At 43.9% G+C, this 22661-nt stretch overlaps 1 protein-coding gene across 1 annotated transcript; it reads right to left on the minus strand.

The window, feature by feature from the left end:
* Positions 1 to 14558: 14558 nt before the first annotated feature.
* LOC311315776 (augurin-A-like) lies at positions 14559 to 21092 on the minus strand (the record flags this gene model as incomplete). The annotated part of the gene is made up of 5 exons (XM_084446476.1): positions 14559 to 14708; positions 16211 to 16371; positions 17488 to 17535; positions 20768 to 20896; positions 21083 to 21092. 5 exons carry the CDS (start codon positions 21090 to 21092, stop codon positions 14559 to 14561), a joined length of 498 nt encoding a protein of 165 aa, XP_084302602.1.
* Positions 21093 to 22661: the final 1569 nt, after the last annotated feature.

The raw sequence follows: 22661 nt of genomic DNA on the forward strand, positions 1-22661 counted from the left end.
TGTAATTGTACCCACAATGCACCTCATCTTGATACTACAATGAGACACCAAACACAGTTTTTTATGTACAAAGCAAAATGTAATTGTGAATGTGAAGAGCCACCAGGTGGTGGAATGACAGAGGTATGGTGGTATGGTTCTGGTAGGACAGAGGCATGGTGGTATGGTTCTGGTAGGACAGAGGCATGGTGGTATGGTTCTGGTATGACAGAGGCATGGTGGTATGGTTCTGGTAGGACAGAGGCATGGTGGTATGGTTCTGGTATGACAGACGGACACACCCACCAAAGCACGCATGCATAAACGTAGTAGTGATGGGAATCACGGCTCTTTGAAGGGAGCCAGATCTACCTCTGTTCCGTTCCGAGAGACAATCAAAAGAATGGCTGATTTCATTTATTCATTGTATTTATTTATTTCATTTTTTAGGGGCAGGGGTTCTATCTGCAAAATAATGGATAATAATAGGGTAAAATTTCAAACTTCCAAGTTCCCACCAATAATAATAATAATAACAATAATAATAACAATAATAATAATAGTAGTTCTAACAATAATAATAACAATCTCTAGCCCACTCAGGGGCTGAGTTGTGGGGCCCGTGGCGTGGATAGTGGCGTGGTGGTGAGACTCCTCCCCCTCAGGTCAGAGCTGGTCGAGGACAGTGTACCCCTCTCTGGGCCACCTACCTGCCCGCACAATAATAATAATAATAGTAGTTCTAAGAATAATAATAACAATAGTAATAATAAGACCATGTGTCTCTAGCCCACTCAAGGGCTGAGTTGTGGGGCCGTGGCGTGGATAGTGGCGTGGGGGTGAGACTCCACCCCCTCAGGTCAGAGCCAGTCAGGGACAGTGTACCCCTCTCCGGGCCACCTACCTGACTCAACCGGTGAAGACTGTGTGTCTCTAGCCCACTCAGGGGCTGAGTTGTGGGGCCCGTGGCGTGGATAGTGGCATGGTGGTGAGACTCCACCCCCTCAGGTCAGAGCCAGTCGGGGACAGTGTACCCCTCTCCGGGCCACCTACCTGACTCCACCATGAAGACCTCCGGGCAGTCTCCTTGCACCCACTGGTGAAGACTGTGTGTCTCTAGCTCAATCAGGGGCTGAGTTGTGGGGTCTGTGGCATGGTGGCGAGACTCCGCCCGCTTGGTTCAGAGCCAGGCATGAACAGTGTAGGCCGCACCAGGCTATCCACCTGCCTTCACCAGTGAAGACCGTGTGTCTCCAGCCCACTCAAGGGCTGAGTTGTGGTGTCCGTAGCATGTTCAGTGGCGTGGTGGCAAGACTCAGCCCCCTTGGGTCAGAGCCGGTCGTGGACAGTGTAGGCCATGCCGGGCTACCCACCTGCCTTCACCAGTGAAGACCGTGTGTCTCTAGTCACCTCAGAGGCTGTGTTGTACCGGTACCAACGGTCTACCGCGGTGCCAAAACGTCACGGTGCCAACTATACTATAAGCTCTATACAACTGTACTACAGTGGAATACGGTACTACAGTTGAACACGGCAGGGGGACAATGTTACCTCTGTTCCCAAATTCACAGATTTATGCTAATGAGAAGACTGGCTCGCAACATCGTTGTGCAGCTCCCAATTTGTTGACTCGCGCACACATCTCCGCAGTCACGGGCTCGCGACCCCGTTGTGGCAGCTCCCAATGTGTTGGCTCGCGCACACATGCAACTCCGCAGTCACAATATTGACGTTATCTGTATGTCTGGGCGCGAGCCAGTCTTGTTCTCAGTAGGCTATCCTAATGTCAGTAGCGTGCCCTAGCTCCGAGTCCGCACCATTAAATGTAACATTATTGAAGAAACATTACTCTAAAAGTTTAATATGGAACTATTTGGGTTTTAAACCAGATAAACAAGGAAATGCTATAGATGATGGCCGTCCGTTGTGTAGGCGATGCAGCAATGCCGTACAGGCAAAAGGAGGCAACACATCAAACTTAATAAAGCATTTAGCCTACAATCTCGTCATCCAGACCTTGCACTGGAATACAGACGAGCTAATGAGGTTAGTATGACTTTAGCAGTGTTCTTGCCATTAGCTAATATTACAAAAATGAATGAATAAACCTCTTAGCTAAAGCATGTGCTGCTGTTGCTAGCTAGCCAGCCAAAGCTAGCCAGTTGGCTAGCTAATGAAGTAACGTTAGCCTAGCCTACCTGCTGTCATGTCGTCATGCACAGCTGTTGAATCGTCCTCTCATTCCAACTCCAAACTCCTTAAAATAATGTGAGCTAGATTATGTACTGTAGGCTAAGACGAATCCAATGATATCCACCTCTTGAATTTGGTCATTTGATCTGGTTTTGACTTTCACAAAAGTGAAAGCTAGATAAAGCATGTTGATGTCACTACCATCAACCAAAACCCAGTGGCCCTGCGCTGACCTTTACTGGTGGTTGGTGATACTACACTTGTGTGTATACATGGCTGATTCAGTAGTTGTTTTAGATACGTTCATTTTAAATATTAGTTAAAACTGTAGGCATAGCGACAAGTTAGAAAAAGAGTAAAAATGCAAAATTAGCAGCTCAAAAGCTAGAGTGCAGCGCCATACGTTTCAATGGGGAGCGCAGTTGCCGAACAAATCATCATTCAGCGAAAAGTATAAGTCACACAGCTTAGATACTTACATTGTACGAATCAGCACAGTTGTGTGAAAGTTTTAATGTATAATAAGTGTGTGAGCTTTCAAAACTGTAGGAGTGCCAGCAGTTTACAAAATGTGAAAATATTTTCAAAGCAGCAGCTGCCACCACTCTAAAGACATAATGATACTGAACATTCCACCAGCAGTTTCAATGGCACAAAAATTACTATTAAAAGTTAAATTACAAAAAAAATATCAAAAATCTGAATACATCCGTTAAAGAGCTAAACATCGTGAACATTTTAAAGTTTGAATGAAGTTTCTAGCACAAAGTATGAAGAAGTTATAAAGGAGACAAAAAACGGGGAGAATAATAATAAGAAAGAAAGAAAGAGATCAAATATTGGTATCGTGACAACACTAGTGGATAGTGGCGTGATGACGAGACTCCGCCCCCTCCAGTCAGAGCAGGTCGGGGGCAGTGCACTGACATCCGGGCAATCTCCATGCACCCAACAGTGAAGACCTTGTGTCCGTAGCTCACTCACGGGCTGAGATGTGGGGACAGTGGTGTGGGTATTGGCGTGGTGACGAGACTCTACCCTTCGGGTCAGAGCCGGTCGAGGACAGTGTACTGCTCCCCAGACCACCCACATGCACCTTACCGTGAAAACTGCGTCTTTAGCCAACTCAGGGTCTGAGATGTGGGGACGGTGGCGTGGATAGTGGCGTGACTCCACCCCCTCAGGTCAGAGGTTGTGGGGGGAAGGTCAGTGATTGCCAGGCCATCTCCATGCACCCCTCATTGGAGACCATGTGTCTATAGCCCACCCTGGGCCGAGCAGTAGCTGTGGAGGTGTTGTATGGAAGTTGAGGTTAGAAGCAGTAGCAGTGAAAAGCAGTAGGTGTTTGTTATAAGTACTGCTAGTCCTACACTCAAAAATAGATTAGACCACTCATCATAACTCATAGTTTTATTGAGTTCAATAGCTGAAAGAGGAGAAAAGATATTAATATGAGTTTGCAGCCTGAAAGAGAGTGTCATTCTGAATATTTCTTTGAATATAAGGAAGGAAGAAAGAAAGAAAGAAAGAAAGAAGGATGGATGGATGGATGGAAGGAAGGATGGAAGAAAGGAAGGAAGGAAGGAAGGAAGGAATTAATGAATATTAATGCTACCACAGTAGTCATAAAAGGGTGCCTGTACAGAGAGCCTGCACGTGTCCCCAAATTCAAATCCCAACTGACACTGTGAGCATCCTCTCATTCACTTCAATGGAAAGGCATGTTGGCTTCAGACAGCTCTCTCTCAAAAAGTATAAAGGTCACAGCCTAGATATTGACACCGTAGGAATCCTGAGAAAATGCTGAACATTTTAGGCTATGATATGTCCGTGTAGCTTAAAAACTGTAGGCATGGCGACGAGTTAGAAAAAGGGTAAAAATGCAAAATTAGCAGCTCAAAAGGTAGTGTGGGCCCATACGTTTGGAGAGCGCAGTTGCCGAACAAATCGTCATACAGCGAAAACTATAAGTCACACGGCTTAGATACTTACATTGTACGAATCAGCACAGTTATGGGAACGTTTCAATATATAATATGTGTATGAGCTGTTAAAACTGTAGGCATAGCGACAAGTTAGAAAAAGAGTAAAAATGCAAAATTAGCAGCTCAAAAGCTAGAGTGCAGCGCCATACGTTTCAATGGGGAGCGCAGTTGCCGAACAAATCATCATTCAGCGAAAAGTATAAGTCACACAGCTTAGAGTTGTAAAGGAGACAAAAAACGGGGAGAATAATAATAAGAAAGAAAGAAAGAAATAGTGGGAATATCACAAGTTGGGCTAGCTTTTGCAAGCTAGCCCACCTAATAATAATAGCATACCTGTAATATGTGGACTACATTTAGCAGCACCAAATTAGAAATGTTGCTCGGCAAGCACAGACCTCCACCCATGAATGCATGTTGTGGGTTTGTGCAGGACATGTTTTGTATTGCTGCGTTCGTTAGCTTTATGCCAGTCCAAACCACGTATCTCTGTGACCTTCCCCCGTCGAGATATGGCCATTCAATTCCCGCATTGACAATCAATGGGGGAATTTTTTTGCCGCTGAGCTTAAGTCCAAAAAATGGATGGAAGTTAAAGCCTCTGGAAACTTGGCTTGAAATAGTAAAAATGCATATATGATATAAAATGTTAGTCTCTTTAAGCATCCACAAAAATCTGAGTTAAAATAAACGTTCAGAACCCTTCGAAAAAAGTGTTCAAAAACGGCTCATTTTGCTCTCTAGACCATTTCTCAGGAATGTGTGGGCGCGTCAGATCAGGATTTGATTGACATTTTGATCCGCCAATGACAAACAATCTCATCAAAACTAGCAATGCACTATGCACAGCAACTAAAAGTCCAGCCGTATATGTTTGAGCCGTCAGATACTCAATTCTCAGAGGATGCAGAAATACAGTAGAAGCCCTGCCATCTCTAATAATCCATTTTAATCGATCACTGAATGGTGAGTTCCAAAATGCTTTTCTATCCATTAGTAGAATTAGTTAGCCACAGCTAGTTCTAACCATACTAGCTAGCGCTAACTTTAGGCTGCTAAGCAGCTACAAAGCACTGAGTTGGCAAGCTAACAATGTTAGATTTCTTTAGAAAAAGGTGAGGTTAACAATAAACGTGGAACATTTACTTAAACTTTATCATTAGCAAGTAACTTACATGATCGATCTCTAGGCTCTGGGCATCGGGGAGAGGCTGAAGTGGAGGGTGAGAAGGTACTGCTCCAGCTACAAGACATAGCCGTTGTGCAAAACCCATGTCTTTCTGGCAGAATTTAATGAATGAGCGCAGCATATGAAGGTATGTTTCCGGACTGCTCCACCACGGCTCACCAAAAACGCGGTCCACTGTTTCTCTAAATCCAACACAGTTGAATAACTAAACTAAAGAATGACTTGTTGTCATCTCACCGATGAGCACCCAGGGACAGCACAAACAATCATGATGGTGCACAGGGTGGGGAGATAGAGGATAGATAAAAATAGATACCGGTAGATGGATAGATAAAAATAGACAAAGATACTAGGCTGGATCAAATATGTTAGCTAACTGCAAATTTGCTGTCGACGAGGCAGATTTAGCGGGGAGGTAGGACTTACTAACGTGCATTTTTGAATGATTGGATCTCGGATATAATGACGTCACATTAAACGAATTAAACAACGCCCATTTCAAATCCACTGTCAGGAATGTTACAAAAACTTAAATGAGAATATTTCGAATTTTGATAGAAAGTAATTGCTAATACTTTTACATGCTGTTTATTATGTACATAATACACTAAATTACATAGTTAGAAGACTTTTGTGGATTTGAGTTTCCAGAGGCTTTAATGGCCAGCCGTGTCTGGGTGGCTTGAGGACCCGCCCCATGATTCGGATTTGCTCCAAAATTTAATTCTATGTTGCTCCCATGTACCCCTCCACTGGGTTTCATCTTAAATTTCATCTGAGTTAATCTGTCTAGTAGTTTTTGTGTAATCCTGCTAACAAATAAATCAATCACCAACCAATAAACACACGCCACAAGCTGTGTTTAGAGCTGTGCCAGCCAGACATCAATGATCTGCATTGTAAACATTTATTACACATCCCTCCGCTTCAGGGAATTTATAACTCCCATGCTCATTCTGTTTGTCACACAAACCATCTGTGGCGTCAGGCTATAAGCACAGCAGGCAGTGAAATATGGGCACAAGGATAAAGTAAACAGCTCTGAAATACGACTCGCTTCTCTTTGTACCAATGAGCAGAAGAATCGGATTGTTTGCGAACTTGACATCACTAGGCTCGATAACGTTGACCTACACGTGTTGATATGAAGTCCCTTCCACCAGATTTCATCTGACATAACAACAAACTGTTTTGCATAGGCCACCACTGGACTACAGGGTGTTCTGTTCTGTCCAGCTCTAAACACAGCTTTAAAATTAGATGTCCTGTCCTCCAGCCCACGACTGGCTCTTCAACCAGCCTTGTGAGACCCTCCTGATCTTGTGAGCTCACATTCTGTTTCTCAAACAATCTGGAGCGTCATGATTAGCCTGGAAGCCAGACTTCCTCGCAAAAAAAACAACCTTTTGCAATACAGGGGCCTCATTTATCAAAGAGCGTGTAAATTCTGGTGTAAAAGAGGGCGTACGACGAAAACGCGGAAAATGCGAAATGTAGCGTACGACGAGAATATTTACACGCTTTTCGGATCTATCAAAAATGTCGTACGCTCCGAAATCCGAGACTGGCGGAGAAGAGAGTGTACGCGCACGCGCCCCGTGTTCCGCCCTCTCCACGCCCAAATTCAACCATATATGGTCAAAACTATGACAGGGCACAACGTGGATACCCCGGAAGGAACCGACATAATATAGCGTGGAGCATTAGGACAGACAAAGACGTTTATGGAAAAACGCGGAAAGAAGAGAAACTTTTCGGAGACAGAGGTGCATGTGCTTGTTGGTGAGGTCCACGCGAGGAAAGAAAATCATCTTCGGAAGGTAAGCTATTTGTACGAGCCTACATTTGTCTGATCGCTCCTACAGTTTAGGTAGCCTACTGTACGTTTCGTGCATCCTGTATGTGGCGTAGGCTACACGGACATGCTGTATTATGTGGCTGTGAGGAAAGTAAACATTCCACACATTCTGTGGTAGGCTATGATTGATTCAGGACCAAAAACAGGGAACGATAACACAGATGACCACTTCATAATGTTAGACCACATTATTAAGACTCTCATCTAAATCACCCGGTAAATCACACTTAAGCATTTATTTGGCTGCCAACAGAAAAACATATCAATTGAATATGGCTACACAATAAAATGTTTAATGCATAATCAAGTTAACAGACAAACTCAAAGAAAATGACTGAAATTGTTTCTCCAGACTCTGACGTGGGGTGGGACTCAGAGGAGGGGGAGTCTGCAGTGGTCCTTGACCTGACGGTCGTGCCCCCGCCGGTTGCAGCCTCTACATCCAGTGCCACGACCTCCAGTGCCTCCACCTCCAGCGCACCGGCCTCCACCTCCATTGCCATCTCCAGCGCCTCCGTCTCCACCGCCCACGCCTCCACCTCCGGCTGCCAGCGTCCTGCCTCAATGGTCCCTGAGGGCTGGGCTTTCTATCAGACGCTGTGCTGGAGGCTCATGACCCTAGAGGCCCAGAGGGAAATGGCAGAAGGGATTGGGGCAGTTGTGGGGCAGTTGTTCAGCAGTTGGTGGAGGTCACCACACTACACCACCAGAGCCAACAGGACATCCTCACTGCACTTCATTCCCTCACACATGCTGTCATGGACCTCACACTGTCACTCACTACCACACTCACGGACCTCACACAGTCACTCACTACCACACTCAAGGACCTCACACAGTCACTCACTACCACACTCACGGACCTCACACATTCACTCACAAACGCACTCACACACCTCACACAGTCACCCACCAACAGACAATAAAATGGTAGAAATGTGAACCTTACTTGTTTGTGTCTTCATAGCTGGCGCATGACCTCAGTGTGGGCCCTTTGGCCCCGCTGGTAAACCTCATGACGGGGAGGGGGCTGAGGGCTTGGGTCCTCATTTTGTGGTGGGGTCTTGACTGGTTCTCATTCTTATCAGCTTTGAATATACATCTTGGCAAACATAACAGAATGATGTACAAGGAGGGGACAGATACCTAGTGAAAGTACTATTGGTTGCTAGTAAAAAGACAATAATGAGGGCTTGGTATAAGGTGGAACCCCCAACCAAGGAGCAGTGGTGGGTGTTGTGGAGGAGATTTATGAGATTTATTTATGCATTGAGGATGCAGGAAGGAAAGTTTGAAGGGAGATGGGAAAAATGGATGGATTATAGAAGGAAGTGTGATGATACCACTAATATTAAAATTGTCATATTTGAGTAAGAAAAAAAAGCTGCATGGATGGAAGTACCCATAAGCTGTTATTGTAAGTTTTTATGTTTTATTGTATTGTCGTTGTATGGATGGAAAATGCTAATAAAGATTAAAGTAAATAAGACAAAGAATATGTATCTTGGCTATGCACACACCAACAAGCCAGCCGTCACGCGCAGCGCCTGCCTCCAGTCTAGCCCCTACCCTGCTGTGCGCCAGGATGAATGAGTCATGCGTGGAGCCAGGCCACCGTGCCACTACACTTGTGATGAGCATGTCACATATGATTTGGGTATTTATAGTGTGCACATTTTAGCGATTCACATAGACGTATTCATTCACTGATGGTGCCCTTATGTGGGTGCAGTCGCCATCGCCGTCACCTCTTTGGAGTTCTATCTCGGCCAGTAGGCCGAGTAGCGCCGGATTCATTTAGGCTCGCAGTACGCACAGGAGGACTGTCATTTGTATGCTTACCAAACAGCAAACAGGTCCACATGATCACATATTACTGACAATCTAATTGGTCAATTATTGCCGTTTGATGGCATTAGGTGTGTGACATATAGCGCGGAAAGGTTTGGGACAGCGCATAGGTTCAGTTTGGGGAACAAATCCATATCGGACCATGAATGAGCCGGTTAGAGGACACGTCTAATCTTGCATTGCGATATATGTTAGTGCTGAATTGGGCTATTAGCCTACATGTTTGTGCGTTCATGAACTGTCGCTCTTATTCTCTCCGTCAAACATAGTAATTCACCGACGCACCACCTGCGTCGCCAGTTCCCCCTGTGTTCAAAAAGGGCGTAGAACACCGTGTAAATCGGTACGACAACTTGAGAGGTGTCGTACAAAAGCGCGGAGAAAGGCGACTAAATTTCCGCCCTTTCGGCTTGATAAATCGCAATGTGGGGGGGGGAAATGGCGTACGCCTGAAATCGCGAAAAAGACCGTGTAAAAGAAGGCGTACCTCAATGATAAATGAGGCCCCAGGCTGGACTTCTACAGTAGCTGCCCCGAATGATGTCTATGGGCAGGACTACTTGCCTTAGCAAACTCAAAGCCAGCGTAAACATGGTTGTTTATTCTGCTAATGTTACCGCTCATTGCTTCGGGAGACTGTTTTGCCAGTGGCTTGCTTTTATTTTTCAAATATCAACTACAGGAACCAATCAGGAGCTGCGTCCCCACTGGGGGGCAGAACAGTAGTCAGAACACAGTCCCTGATTGGCCCATTATTTAGCAATTTCTGGAAATCGATGTGGATGGGGAGGAGTCCAGACTGATCCGTGGAGAGCAGAATGTCTCAACCATTCTGATCTGAGCTCACATCTGGCAGGTCAGATTAATCTCCAGCACCCTTCCAACTCAAAATGAAAGTGCATTAATCATAAACCATTAACTGATACTTCACAACGCTAATTACATTTTTATTGGGTGTAAAACCTTTAGTCTTTTTAACCCTTATCTAATTCCAGTAATAGCAAAGAATATAAACTTAAGGGTGCACCAAATAATTGAAAATTTTAAGCTACTTACAGTATAAGCTTTTAAAACTATATTATGTAACTATGTCAACTGAGCTGGGAGCACAGGTCTGGTTGGCTCAAGTGTAACCAAAGGCTGATGCTGCTGATATGTTGAAATGTCCAAAGAGTCTGACGGCACCTGTTCTGCTCCAGAATATTCATGCTGTATCTGACCAAGCAGGCTGGCCAGTCAAACCTCAACCATGTGTTCTGGGCTTTAGAGATCTCTTGAAAGCGTTCTCGCTTACGACCCACAGTGAATGATGAACATGTAGATATCCAATTAATTTCAAATTTCAGTTAACATTTTTATTTTTCTTGTCCAATAATGAATAAGTAGCGTGATGACTTTGGTGTTGATTTTTTCCCGTGCTTTAGCACTACTGCGATTATGAACTGAATGATATACAGTACCCCCCCTCCCACACACACACACACACGCTCACACACACACGCACACACACACACATACATACACACACCCCTGGGAGTGGATCTATTTATTTCTGCGTCACAGCACTTTCACTCTTGGTAACCAGAGCCAGTAGGCCCCTAAACATACCGTGTTTCTTACTACAATCCCTTAAATCCCCCCGAAGCACTGCATTGTGGGGGACTGACTGTGCTTCTCATGTTGCCCTCTAAGACGCTGACATCACCTTGTAGAACTGCAACTGTAACTGAACATATTCATTTTAATGTGCACTGCATACAGTATTCAATTATACTCTCATATGGCATTGAGTAGCCTCCCAACCTCATGCAAGGAAATCATTAACATCCAGTTCAGAATTTGAGTGATCTATTGACAACAAAGGGGTGAAAACTAAATACTGAACAGACGGAGCCGGTGCAGGATAACAACTATAATATGATGCATGACAAGATATTTTATCTCATGGCAGTGGTTAGAGCATACCAGTAATGTGTAAATGTGTGTGTGTGTGTGTGTCTGTGCAGAATGAGTGGTGGACAAAAAAGGAACACGAAACCCAGTCTTTTGCCGATAAAAATGACATGCATTTATAATGCTGTCAAGAAGATCTACGGCCCAATAAACCACTGCATCACCCCCCTGAAAACAGCAGATGGTCTGACAGTCCTGAAGGACCAGCATAGCATCCTGCTGAGATGGGCTGAACATTTTGGCACCCTGCTTAATTAGGACTCTGATGCAGACCACACCGTTCTCGACGACCTGCCCACCGTTCCTCCTATACACAATCTAGACCAGCCCCCAACCTTCCTGGAGGTCCTATCAGCTATCCCTTCCCTCAAAAACAGCAAGGCCCCTGGTAATGACAACATCCCTGCTGAGCTGCTGAAACAAGGAGGCTACCTCTGTACAAGAGCATGGCATAAGTGCATCACCAAGGTCTGGGCCGATGACAATGTCCTGGTAAGGTCCTGGCAAAGGTGATACTTCAGAGACTGATTAACAATATCACTGAGTGGATATTGCCTGAATCGCAATGCGGGTTTAGGAAGAGCAGAAGCATGGTGGACATGATTCTCACAGCTCGCCAGCTGCAGGAAAAGTGCAGAGAACAACATCAGGACCTGTTCATGGCCTTTGTTGATCTCTCCAAAGCCTTCGACACTGTCCAGAGAGAAGTTTTATGGGAATTCCTTCTCAGGTTTGGCTGCCCCAACACATTTATCAACATCATCTGCCAATTTCATGATGTAATGAATGCTCGGGTGACTATAGGAGGGCAAGAGTCTCCCCCCTTCCCTGTACATACAGGGTTAGGCAGGGGTGTGTGCTAGCAGCAGTACCTTTTAACATCTTCCTGCTATGTGTCACCCAGCTTCTCCACAAGGAGACTGAGGACAGCAGCGGTGTGGCAGTGGACTTTCATCTAGAAGGCATCCTCTTTAATATAAAGACGCTCCAGGCAACCACCAAATTGCAAAGGGAGAGAGTCCTTGAGCTACAGTATGCTGATGACTGTGCTTTTGTATCTCACAGCCCACAAGACCTCCAGTCTGTTTTTACTGCTGCGGTAAGAGCGTATAGCAGGATGGGACTGACCGTCAACACCATCAAAACGGAAGTGGTTTGTCAGTGGAGTGCCAACATCCCATCTACACCACCTACCTTCACTGTTGCTGGAGAACAACTGTCTGTTGTTCCATCCTTCAGATACTTGGGGAGCATTCTCTCTGAAGACAACACCATTGACAGTGAGGAACAGAACAGGATCAAGCAGGCATCAGCGGCTTTTTGGAGACTCTGGCATCGAGTCTTTCAAAACAAGAACCTTCATCTCCGCACGAAGGTCTGTGTCTACCAAGCCATCTGCATCACTACCCTCCTCTAGAGCTGCGAAGCCTGGGTAACATACAGCCGCCACATCAGGACTCTAGAGCAGTTCCAGATATGCTGCCTTCAGCGCATCCTGGGAATTACCTGGCGTGATCGTGTGCCTCATTCTCAAATACTCTCAATGACCAACTGCAGGAGTATTGAGGCTATGGTCACCCAGCACCAGCTACGATGGCTGGGCCATGTAGTAAGGATGCCCTCAAACCGGCTGCCTCGCAGAGTGCTATATGGCCAGTTACACCATGGTCGACGCTCTGCTGGAGGGCAGAAGAAGCGTTACAAAGACCAGCTGCAGACTGCGTCAAGGAAATGCAGAATCAGACCTGAAGCCCTGGAGGATATTGCTGCTGACCGTAACACCTGGCGTCAGCTGTGCCTAGATTGGACCCGTATGCCGGAGGAGGAAAGGACATCCAGGAGACAGGAGAGGAGACTCAGGAGGAACACACCTACGGTTGACGCTGCCACTACCACCACATATACAATACATGTCCTACCTGCAATAGGATTTGGATAGAATTGGATGTCATCATCGGATTCGATGGACAACCATAAGCAAGCAAGCAAGCGTGTGCGCATGGGTGCGTGTGTTTTCTCTACTGCCCCCATCTGGAATTTTTATATATTAGGCACAGTTTGAAACCAGTCAACCCACCACCACCTAAGGTTATAGGTTATAGGTTACATCCTCATTCAAAAAGGTGGTATATGCTGACAGGAAATCTTCGTTTAGGGCCTTATTTGCATGAAGCAGAGACATAATGCAGCGGAATACTGTCAGCCGGTGACAGCAGAAACAAACAGACCGTGTTGACTGAGATCCACAGTAAACCAGACTTACAGTAAGCCAGAGTTACGAAAGTCATTTACCCCCCACAGCCCTGCCTGGCAGAATATGCCTTAGTCCTTGTGTGTTTTGTGTGTGTGTGTGTGTGTGTGTGTGTGTGTGTGTGTGTGTGTGTGTGTGTGTGTTGTAACAAGCTGAAAAAAATAATTAAAAAAAATACAGACATACAGGGGGAGGAACTTCCAAAAAGCAGGTCATACACTTTTTAAAAAGATGTTGGTCTCTTTATTCCAACAGAACACAACCCAAACAGCACATATAATGTAGTACTGTATGTATAACATCACATCACATACAGTAATATGCACATAAGCACCCAGTCTGTTAGATTTTGGGGGGGGGGGGGGTAAAATAACTTGCCCAGCCTGGTTTCAGAGCAGCCAGATCAGATCAGTCCATATACTGTAGCTTAAACACAGGGGTCCAGAGGCAGAGGGATGTGTATTAAGCTGGGTTCACATAGACTCTGATTAGACTTGGTTTTAGTGTGTTTTGGATGATCAGATCACAAATGGACAGTGCTAAATACAAGTGTCAACAACAAATGTGAAACGTTTACTCAAACCACTTGACAAGGTGGTTTGGAATGCATTTGACCACATCAGTCTAAATACTAATGCGTTGCGATGCGTCCCCGACATGGACATAACAGGAAAACACGTCATCAATGCAGAATATTTACCTTTTTTGCCTCATTTGCAAGTCGCAAATGACTTTGTCCTATCGATTGAAACAGTTGGAATAGTCGTATTATGGACATTAGTTCTTCAAACATCTTTGATGCATGCTTTCATGAATACTTTATAAAATCTGATCAACGTCAAACCGACTGATTATTGATTTGTATACATGGAACAGCTGTGTGACACACATGCAGGCAGGAGTGAGTTACTATAAGTGGTCAGCTGGACACATTTGGAGACGCATGATAGACACAGCTGTAAACTATGATGTGTCTCGCTGTCCACTTGTGATCTGATTGTCAAAAAAAACACATTTTAAAACCATGTCTAAACAGGGTCATACATAAGCCAAGACAGTTTTAAGCAGTTTTCGAATAATGTTTGTTTTGAAACTGCCTTCTCATTCATACATGATGGATCCTCAAGACTCCAGTTTTTTTTTAACACAGAGACATTTTAGAACTACATACATTCTAAAACTGCTTAAAGCAGTCCAGGTTATTGTACTGTATGTACATATGTGAACCAGCTTTAGATATGAAGGTTTTACTTCAGCCTGAGGCTCTGTGAGTCATACCCACAGCCTTCAGTCAAGGTCTTAGTAGTAATCGTAATTGACATTGGCGCCGTGTCGGTATGAACTGGCGTCCTGGGGGCCAAGAGGAGCGTTTTCATCGTAGTGATGCTGGCGTCCCTGGTCACTTGAGCGCGTCTGGTCCATCCAGTAGGACAGGTCAGTCTCCAGCCGCTGCAGGGTGGGACAACAAAACAATATTGTATAAAACCTTGTGTAATGATGAAAATAATAGTGCTGTATACCTGCTCAATGATAACTAGAAACTGTCAAAATTAGTCTTTAAACGACATTGAAGAGAGGAATTGCTAGCCTTGATATCTTTGGATATACTCTTTCAAGGTTATTCTTCAAAGATTTTGTATCATTCCAAAGCATAATATTGAGATGATTTCATTCTATGACATGATTGCATTCCCGTTGTGAGGTGCTGATCACTGATTAAAATGGCTTATTTCAAAATGTCATGGAATCACTGATATTTCAAACTTTTATTTTTATTTTACTTTTTTTTTTTGTTTCAGCAAATTGGTGCCACTTTACGTTAAATGTATTTCTGATTTTATCCCCTTTTCACCCAGTTTGGTAGCCAATCACACCCAGCCTCGTATTCTTGACTGCCCCCTTTCACCGTGGAGTATCTGAGCACAGCCCCGCAGTGGGAGGTCTGGAGGGGAGAGCCAGCTTCCTGACTCTCAAGCCCATGACCCCTTGCGCCGAGATGAAACCAACCTCAGGGAGCGGTGGCCCTGATGAGAACCCTGCTGGGTCGAGACGTTGCTCACTGTTGATTAAAGTACTGGGAAATGTAATAAAGTACTGGGAGATGTAATAAAGTACTGGGAGATGTAATAAAGTACAAGGAGATGTAGACACCAGCTAGATTTTCTAGATGCCTGTTACCCAGCTCCTGTGTTTTTTTTCTCTCTCCTGAAATTAAATAATCATCGTCAGGCGTGTGTGGTGTAAAAACAAGAACATTGGCAGCATGATAATAACCTGAGTTTTGACTAATGCATGAATGAATGAGATGAGACATTTCGGCCAAACAGCTGCAGTCGGACAGCGGGCGCAGATGTGAGAGGAAATGTTAACATTGTTCATCGCTGGCAGCAACACGCACCACCCAGAGGTGTGGGGGGGGGGGGGGCAGCTGCTCACCGGTACACATGTCACCGATATCAACATTAACACAATCACAGCTGTCGCCTCCAACTGATCACACTCACACACACACAATCTCTCTTTCTCTCTCACACACACACACACACAGCTCTCATCATAGACTTATTTGGACAGCTCCACCAGGAGCTGTGATGTTGACAGTAGGTGCTGAATGCTCGCTGTATTAGGTACAGTAGTTACACAAAGACTGTATGACTTTTAATGGCCATATGACTGATATAAAATACAGAGAACAATGTTTGGTATTGCATTGATTGTATACAGTAGTTGTGTGTGTGTGTGTGTATCTGTCTATTGGGAGGGGCTCTGATTGTAAACCAGTACACTTCCAACTCCCAGATAATGTCTATTATTGTGACCACTGAGCAATGGGCTGCCCAACACTCATTTCTCATTGGGTAAGGCAGTGAGTTCCAGTGGTACTCTCACAGTATCAATGTACAGTATCAATGTCCAGTTCCAATGTACAGTATGCACAGTACAATTCCTACCGCTTCATCATATCCCATGTGCATAAACTGCATGATCCACTGCTGCACGTCTGGCCTGCTGCGGTCCCAGATGTTCCTCCTGGGCCTCCGTAGGGGCGCCAGAAACTCCTTGGCCTTGGCCGGGTCCACCGCCACCCCATGGGGCCGGGTCTCTCCCCCCGCTGGATGAGAGGACGGGAAGGACAGAGACAGAGAGGCTGAGGGAGCGCAGGCAGGCTAGTTATCGCGCAGAGCCTCGGCGTCACAACTGAGTGTTCATCTGAATCTGAATCGACTTCACAACTGAGTGTTCATCTGAATCTTGATCTGAATCGACTTCACAACTGAGTGTTCATCTGAATCTTAATCTGAATCGACTTTACAACTGAATCTTAATCTGAATCGACTTCACAACTGAGTGTTCATCTGAATCTGAATCTGAATCGACTTCACAACTGAGTGTTCATCTGAATCTGAATCGACTTCACAACTGAGTGTTCATCTGAATCGGAATCGACTTCACAACTGAGTGTTTATCTGAGTCCGAATCTGAATCTTCATCCACACAGGGAGGAGACACAGTCAGGGGAGATGTCACCACCCCAAACAGGGGTGCCGCTAGAAATTTTGGGCCCTGTGAAAGAATATAATATCGGGCCCCCCAAACCTAGACCTTATGATAATAATAATAACAATAATAATAATGACAGCAATAGTAATACTCATAATGATAGTAATAATAATAATAATAATAAAAGTAACAGTAATAATAATACTAATAGTAGTAATAGTAATAATAATAGTAACAGTAATAATAATACTAATAGTAGTAATAGTAATAATAACAATAATAATCACACTCAATAATAACAATAATAATAATAATAAGAGGAAGAAGAAGAAAAGTGGTTTATGGAGGGCAGTGCATGGCCCTTGGAATCGTCCTAGCTTCTCCCCCCTGATGGCCTCTCTGACCCCAAACGGATGGAGAGCTGAAGTGATTCTGACATTTACTGCAGAGCCTGAGGCTGCATGAGAAACACTCTATAAGTGTACCAATCCCACTCTGGATCATTAACCATAATGACGCCAGCTGAAGCTGTCACTGATCACTCGTAGCCTCCACAGACACAGGGCTACTGAGGTTTGAATCTGACAGGAACGTGTGAAGGTCTTTCCCCTGAAGGAGGACAGCCATGATGCAGGCATGTGTAAGGTCACAGCTGTTACGTTGTATCGTCACAAATACCCTTCATTCTGAGGTGTTTACATCCTACCTGTCATAATCCATACTTTACCTTGGCGTTTCTGCAGCAGTCTGTGGAGTTTGCTCCCCCGTGTGCCATCTGTGTGAAGCAAAGAGATAAAAAGGGATTGTGTTAGGGGGCAATAATTCTGATGCATTCTAGGTACTAACATTGACCGAAGTGTTGTATCTAGTGCTACATTAAAATGCATCCATCTATTAAAACCATTTGATGAAAACCGATTTTTATCCCGTCTATTAGCTGCAATCCTATACTTTGTTATTGAGGTATGCAGATGCAAGTGACTCAAACATACTGAAACATCTAAAAGACTGAATGAATGCCACAGACGTTCGGGTGGTGGGGGTGGGTGGGCTCTTTCTGTCTACTGCACCTCTCTTTTCCCCTCTCTTTAAGGGATAATATGTTCCTTTAGGCAGACTCTTTCTCCCTTGCTTTCTTTTAAATATCCCATCCCCACTGATTAAGGGATGGGAATTATATTGCTTAGTTGCTGATAAGATTAATTATTCTAAGTTGTGCCTCCTAAGTGTTTCTCTAGCTATCATATCAACCTATCCATTCTTCATCACAACTCCTAACTAGATTGAATTGATGTGAATATTGAGTTAGTGCTTTAAATGATGGTTCAGATGAGGGGACCGTCGTCTTCAGCAAACCTAAACCTACCTGTGAATCCTCTGTATACATTTGTGTATATCCTGCTATGCACTGTATGTATATCAAGTAGTGTACAGAAGCTGGTTATCCTGAAACAGTCTTGTTCTGTACTGACATCTGTGTTGCTTCAATGGCTCAGCGTGCTACTAACCATTTTCTGCCTCCCCTAGTGCCTCTCTCTCTCCCTCCTACCTTCTAACCAGATCCAGTGGATGCCCCACTGTCGCCCACAGACCACCCTGAGTTCGATTGATACCCCGGTGTCAGCTGTGGATGTTGTAGTATTTAGTTAACACACACACACATACACACAGACACACATCAGTCCACATCCGGCTTGGCCTGGACCTGATGCTCTTAGCCTTTCTCACTCTGAAAATGTAATTTAATGTAACTTATTGCTCTATAAATGTTTTTAGCCGTTAGACAAATATATTCCAAGAGCCTGCTCCAGGTTGCCTGTTTTAATATCTGTGTTGTTTTTATGGCTCTGTGTGCTACTAACCCTGTTCTGCCCTCCCTCTCCCTAGTGCCTCTCTCTCTCCCTCCTATCTTCTAACCAGGTCCAGTGGATGCCCCACTGTCACCAGCAGACCTCCCTGAGTCCGATAGATACCCCTGTGTCTGCTGTGGATGTTATAGCATTTAGTTAACACACACACACACACATACACACAGACATACACCAGCCCACTTCCGGCTTTAGGCCTGGGCCATAGCAAACACACACCAGTATTTGCCATGTCTCCCCAATGATGTTTTTTAGCCTCTCCTACTCTGAAAATGTAATTTAATGTAATGTATTGCTTTATAAATGTTCTTAGCTGTAAAATACTCCAGGAGTATCGCCTTGTTGAGAGGGGTCAGGGAAGAATTTTTACAGCTCACTTATCTGGCCCCTGGGTGATTAATGTTTTTTTGCTTCCCTCTGGAATATGTAGGGGTGGGTCATATACCCACCTCCCTTGTTCTCTGTAAAGCACATTGTGTTGCCTCTGGATATGAAATGTGCTATACAAATAAAGCTTTGATTGATTGATTGATTCAGCAAAATCAAATCGAATCAAACTTTCTTTGTGTTGCACATTTCATACACAGATGCAATACAATGCGCTTTACAGAGAGCAAAGGGGGGATGGACATAGACCCTACCCCTACATATTCCAGAGGGATGCAAAAAAAATAGTTCACCCAGGGGCCAGGAAAGTGAGCTGTAAAAATTCTTCCCTGACCTCTCTCAACGGGCGATCGAGCATGCTCCTGGAATCTATAGAAACATTTAGAGCAGAGCACAAACATGGGCTAAATACTTCATAAGAGAGACATGACTGTCGGTAGAGTAGATACATAGTTGCAGAGATGTTTCCTACATGGTAAGCCATAATGTGGACATAATAGCTAGCTATTCCTGTAGTCCACAATAGGATATTTTATTGCATCACATAATAAGCACTTAGCAGGCAGGCTCCTATAAAATAGAGAGTAAACTACTGTAGGTATAAGAATATAGAGTAAACTAGGTATAAGAATATAGAGTAAACTAGCTATAAGAATATAGAGTAAACTACTGTAGGTATAATAATATGGAGTAAACTAGGTATAAGAATATAGAGTAAACTAGGTATAAGAATATAGAGTAAACTAGGTATAAGCATATAGAGTAAACTAGGTATAAGAATATAGAGTAAACTAGGTATAAGCATATAGAGTAAACTAGGTATAAGCATATAGAGTAAACTAGGTAAAGCCGCTGAGCAGAAGTGGGGAAACCAAATGCAGAGAGCCAAGAAAGGGGGGGGGGGCTTGATAGAGACAGCTGGTGACACATAGTGGGATGGAGCTGGACACGAGGAACATGTCAGCACATCTCATGGCTGTCGCAAGGCTGTATGTACTAAGTCAATGGTCTATTCCACTGCATTACTGAACTATAATCAGTTAAATGGCCGACATGGACAGATTAAGGCCACATGCATGGCTCCATGTAAAAAACTGTGTATTCATGTTAGGCAGATATAGGATTGCTTGTCCTGTTTTTTGAAGGGCTGATTTGAAATATGAGTGATGTGAGTCCTGTCTCTCTCACAACGTTCTCTTTGACATCTCTGGGATGGTTGTTGTCCTGGTTAGGAGATCACTGAACAGTGCAGATGTTGTACAGTGGGGTAACATCTTCAACCATGTCCTGGTTTTCAACATCAAAGGGTGTTGCCTCAAATGACAGCCTTGAGGTTGTTTCTTTCTCCCTCACAAAACAATTTGCCGTCATTCAGATGGTGCCCCTCGCAGCTAATTCAATAATTACAACATCAGACCAACATCAGATCACACTATCCTAAAGAAATAAAGACAATTAGCCTTATTGGACAGCGACAGTGAGAGAACTGGAACAAAGTTGTACTTTTGTCATGCTATGCTCACCATTGGCTCAGCTCAGGAGTGTACCCTCCACCTTGTAGAAGTGTTAATAGAGGAGCATGTGAGGTGTTAATGTAGAGGGTTAATGGAGGAGCATGTGAGGTGTTAATGTACAGTAGAAGTGTTGATGGGGGAGCATGTGAGGTGTTAATGTACAGTAGAAGTGTTGATGGGGGAGCATGTGAGGTGTTAATGTAGAAGTGTTAATGGAGGAGCATGTGAGGTGTTTTACCTGAACAGGCGCAGCAGACGAGGACAGCAGTGAGCAGGACGAGCTGCAGGGAGAGGCTGTGGAACACCATGATCTCTCCTCCACGGTCTCCAACCGGCACTGTGGTCTCAGACAGGCACTGTGGTCTCACTGTGGTCACAGACAGGCACTGTGGTCTCACTGGGGCTCAGGAAGCTGCAGATGGAGGTGTGGAGCCAGCCCCAGGCCCAAAAAACAAACATTCCTGTCCTGGAGGAAACCTGCTCATGCTGGTTGAGGAATGTGGTGAAAGTTAAAGGGACAGTTCACTTAAAATGTCTGAAAATGTCTTCACACCTTGTCTCATGTCTGATTCATATTCTCTTGGTTATGTGGATCCAACCATGGACTTTGACACCAAACTGATGGAAAATAAAATCTTTGTATAGGATAGTTTGGACATTCAACCAACTACACTGTATATGTGTATTGTTATTGATAGTTATTGTTACAGTGGCCTTTCGTCTCAAAATTAGGGTTGCTAGATTCTGGGAATTTGGAGGAATTTGAGGGGCTTACCACTAATTACTTCTAATGATATCAAATCAATCCTACTCCTACATACAGTAATACGTAACAACAAGCTTTGAGAACTTTAAAATGCCCCTTAGATGCACAAAGTCCCTCCTAGCTCCCGCAGGCAGAGATAGGCTGACCTGATTACCAGACCGTCTCTCTCCGCTCCACATGCATTTGGTAGTCATGTGCTCTGCCAGACTTCCCTTCACTTTCAGTAAAATTATTTTGTGCCTTTATAAGATAAAAAACATATACCTTTTCTTGCCCTTTGCAACCCAACAAGTAATTGACGCTTCTCTTCTTCTTCGTCTTATTATTATTATTATTATTATTATTATGGTTGTTATTATTATTATTATTATTATTATTATTATAACAACAACAACACTACTGATACTACTACAAATATATGTATTGTGGTGTGCAGCTTGATATACATAATGTGACAACAGACTCATCCCATGTACATGTTCCACTTTTGAGGTACAGGTATGAGAATGGTTGACTTGCGTCCACTTGTGATATTCATACATATTAACATGTGCTGGAGATGTCTGATTGCTTCCTTTTAATAGATTATTACAAATTGGGCGAGTTATCCATTTAATTATAATAAAACTATTACAATGAAATTGATAATACCCCAAGTAATGTATAATAATCGATCAAAAAGCTATAATTGGAATAAGATCAAATAAAATACAAATAAAAAATCTATTACAAATAAAATCTCTCGAGCAAAATTGCTTGGCTGCCATTCGATTCAATGACAACCATAGAAAGCTTATCTCATGATCTATGCTGCATTTGGTCTAAATACATAATTGACGTATACATCTTGACATATGACATTTGAAAATCTTTTCCCACGGAAGCAGTAGCGCATGCAGATATGATTTCCTTCTCCCCATGGGGCCTGTGATAACCACAGCTGACTGAGTACAATTGAATCAGAGGCATCATGCTATTGATAGAAACAAATCTGGATCCATTTTTGTTGAGCACTCCAGGAGCACTCCTTTTTTCCTTCCATGAGGCATTTTTCCATGCGGAAGTTAAACATCTCAGAGGAATGACAGATGTTCCTCCAGAAACCACATCCCTTCAAACAAGTTAATGTTTAACTGAAGTTCCTGTTTTGACTTGTGAATCTGATAGTCCTAACCCTAACCCCAACCCCAAGTCTGATGTTCTTGAGATGCGTCCTCTCTTCAGGTACACTTTCTCATTTCTTTCCACAACAGCAAAATGTTTTGTTGCAAAACAACATATCCACCACTTGGAAGTGCCTGATTTATACTTGCTAAAATCATTACTGGCTGCATATGGGGCATTTTTAATTATGTGCCAGATTATG

This window comes from Borostomias antarcticus, assembly GCF_949987555.1.
Source record: "Borostomias antarcticus genome assembly, chromosome: 12".
Taxonomy (NCBI): domain Eukaryota; kingdom Metazoa; phylum Chordata; class Actinopteri; order Stomiiformes; family Stomiidae; genus Borostomias; species Borostomias antarcticus.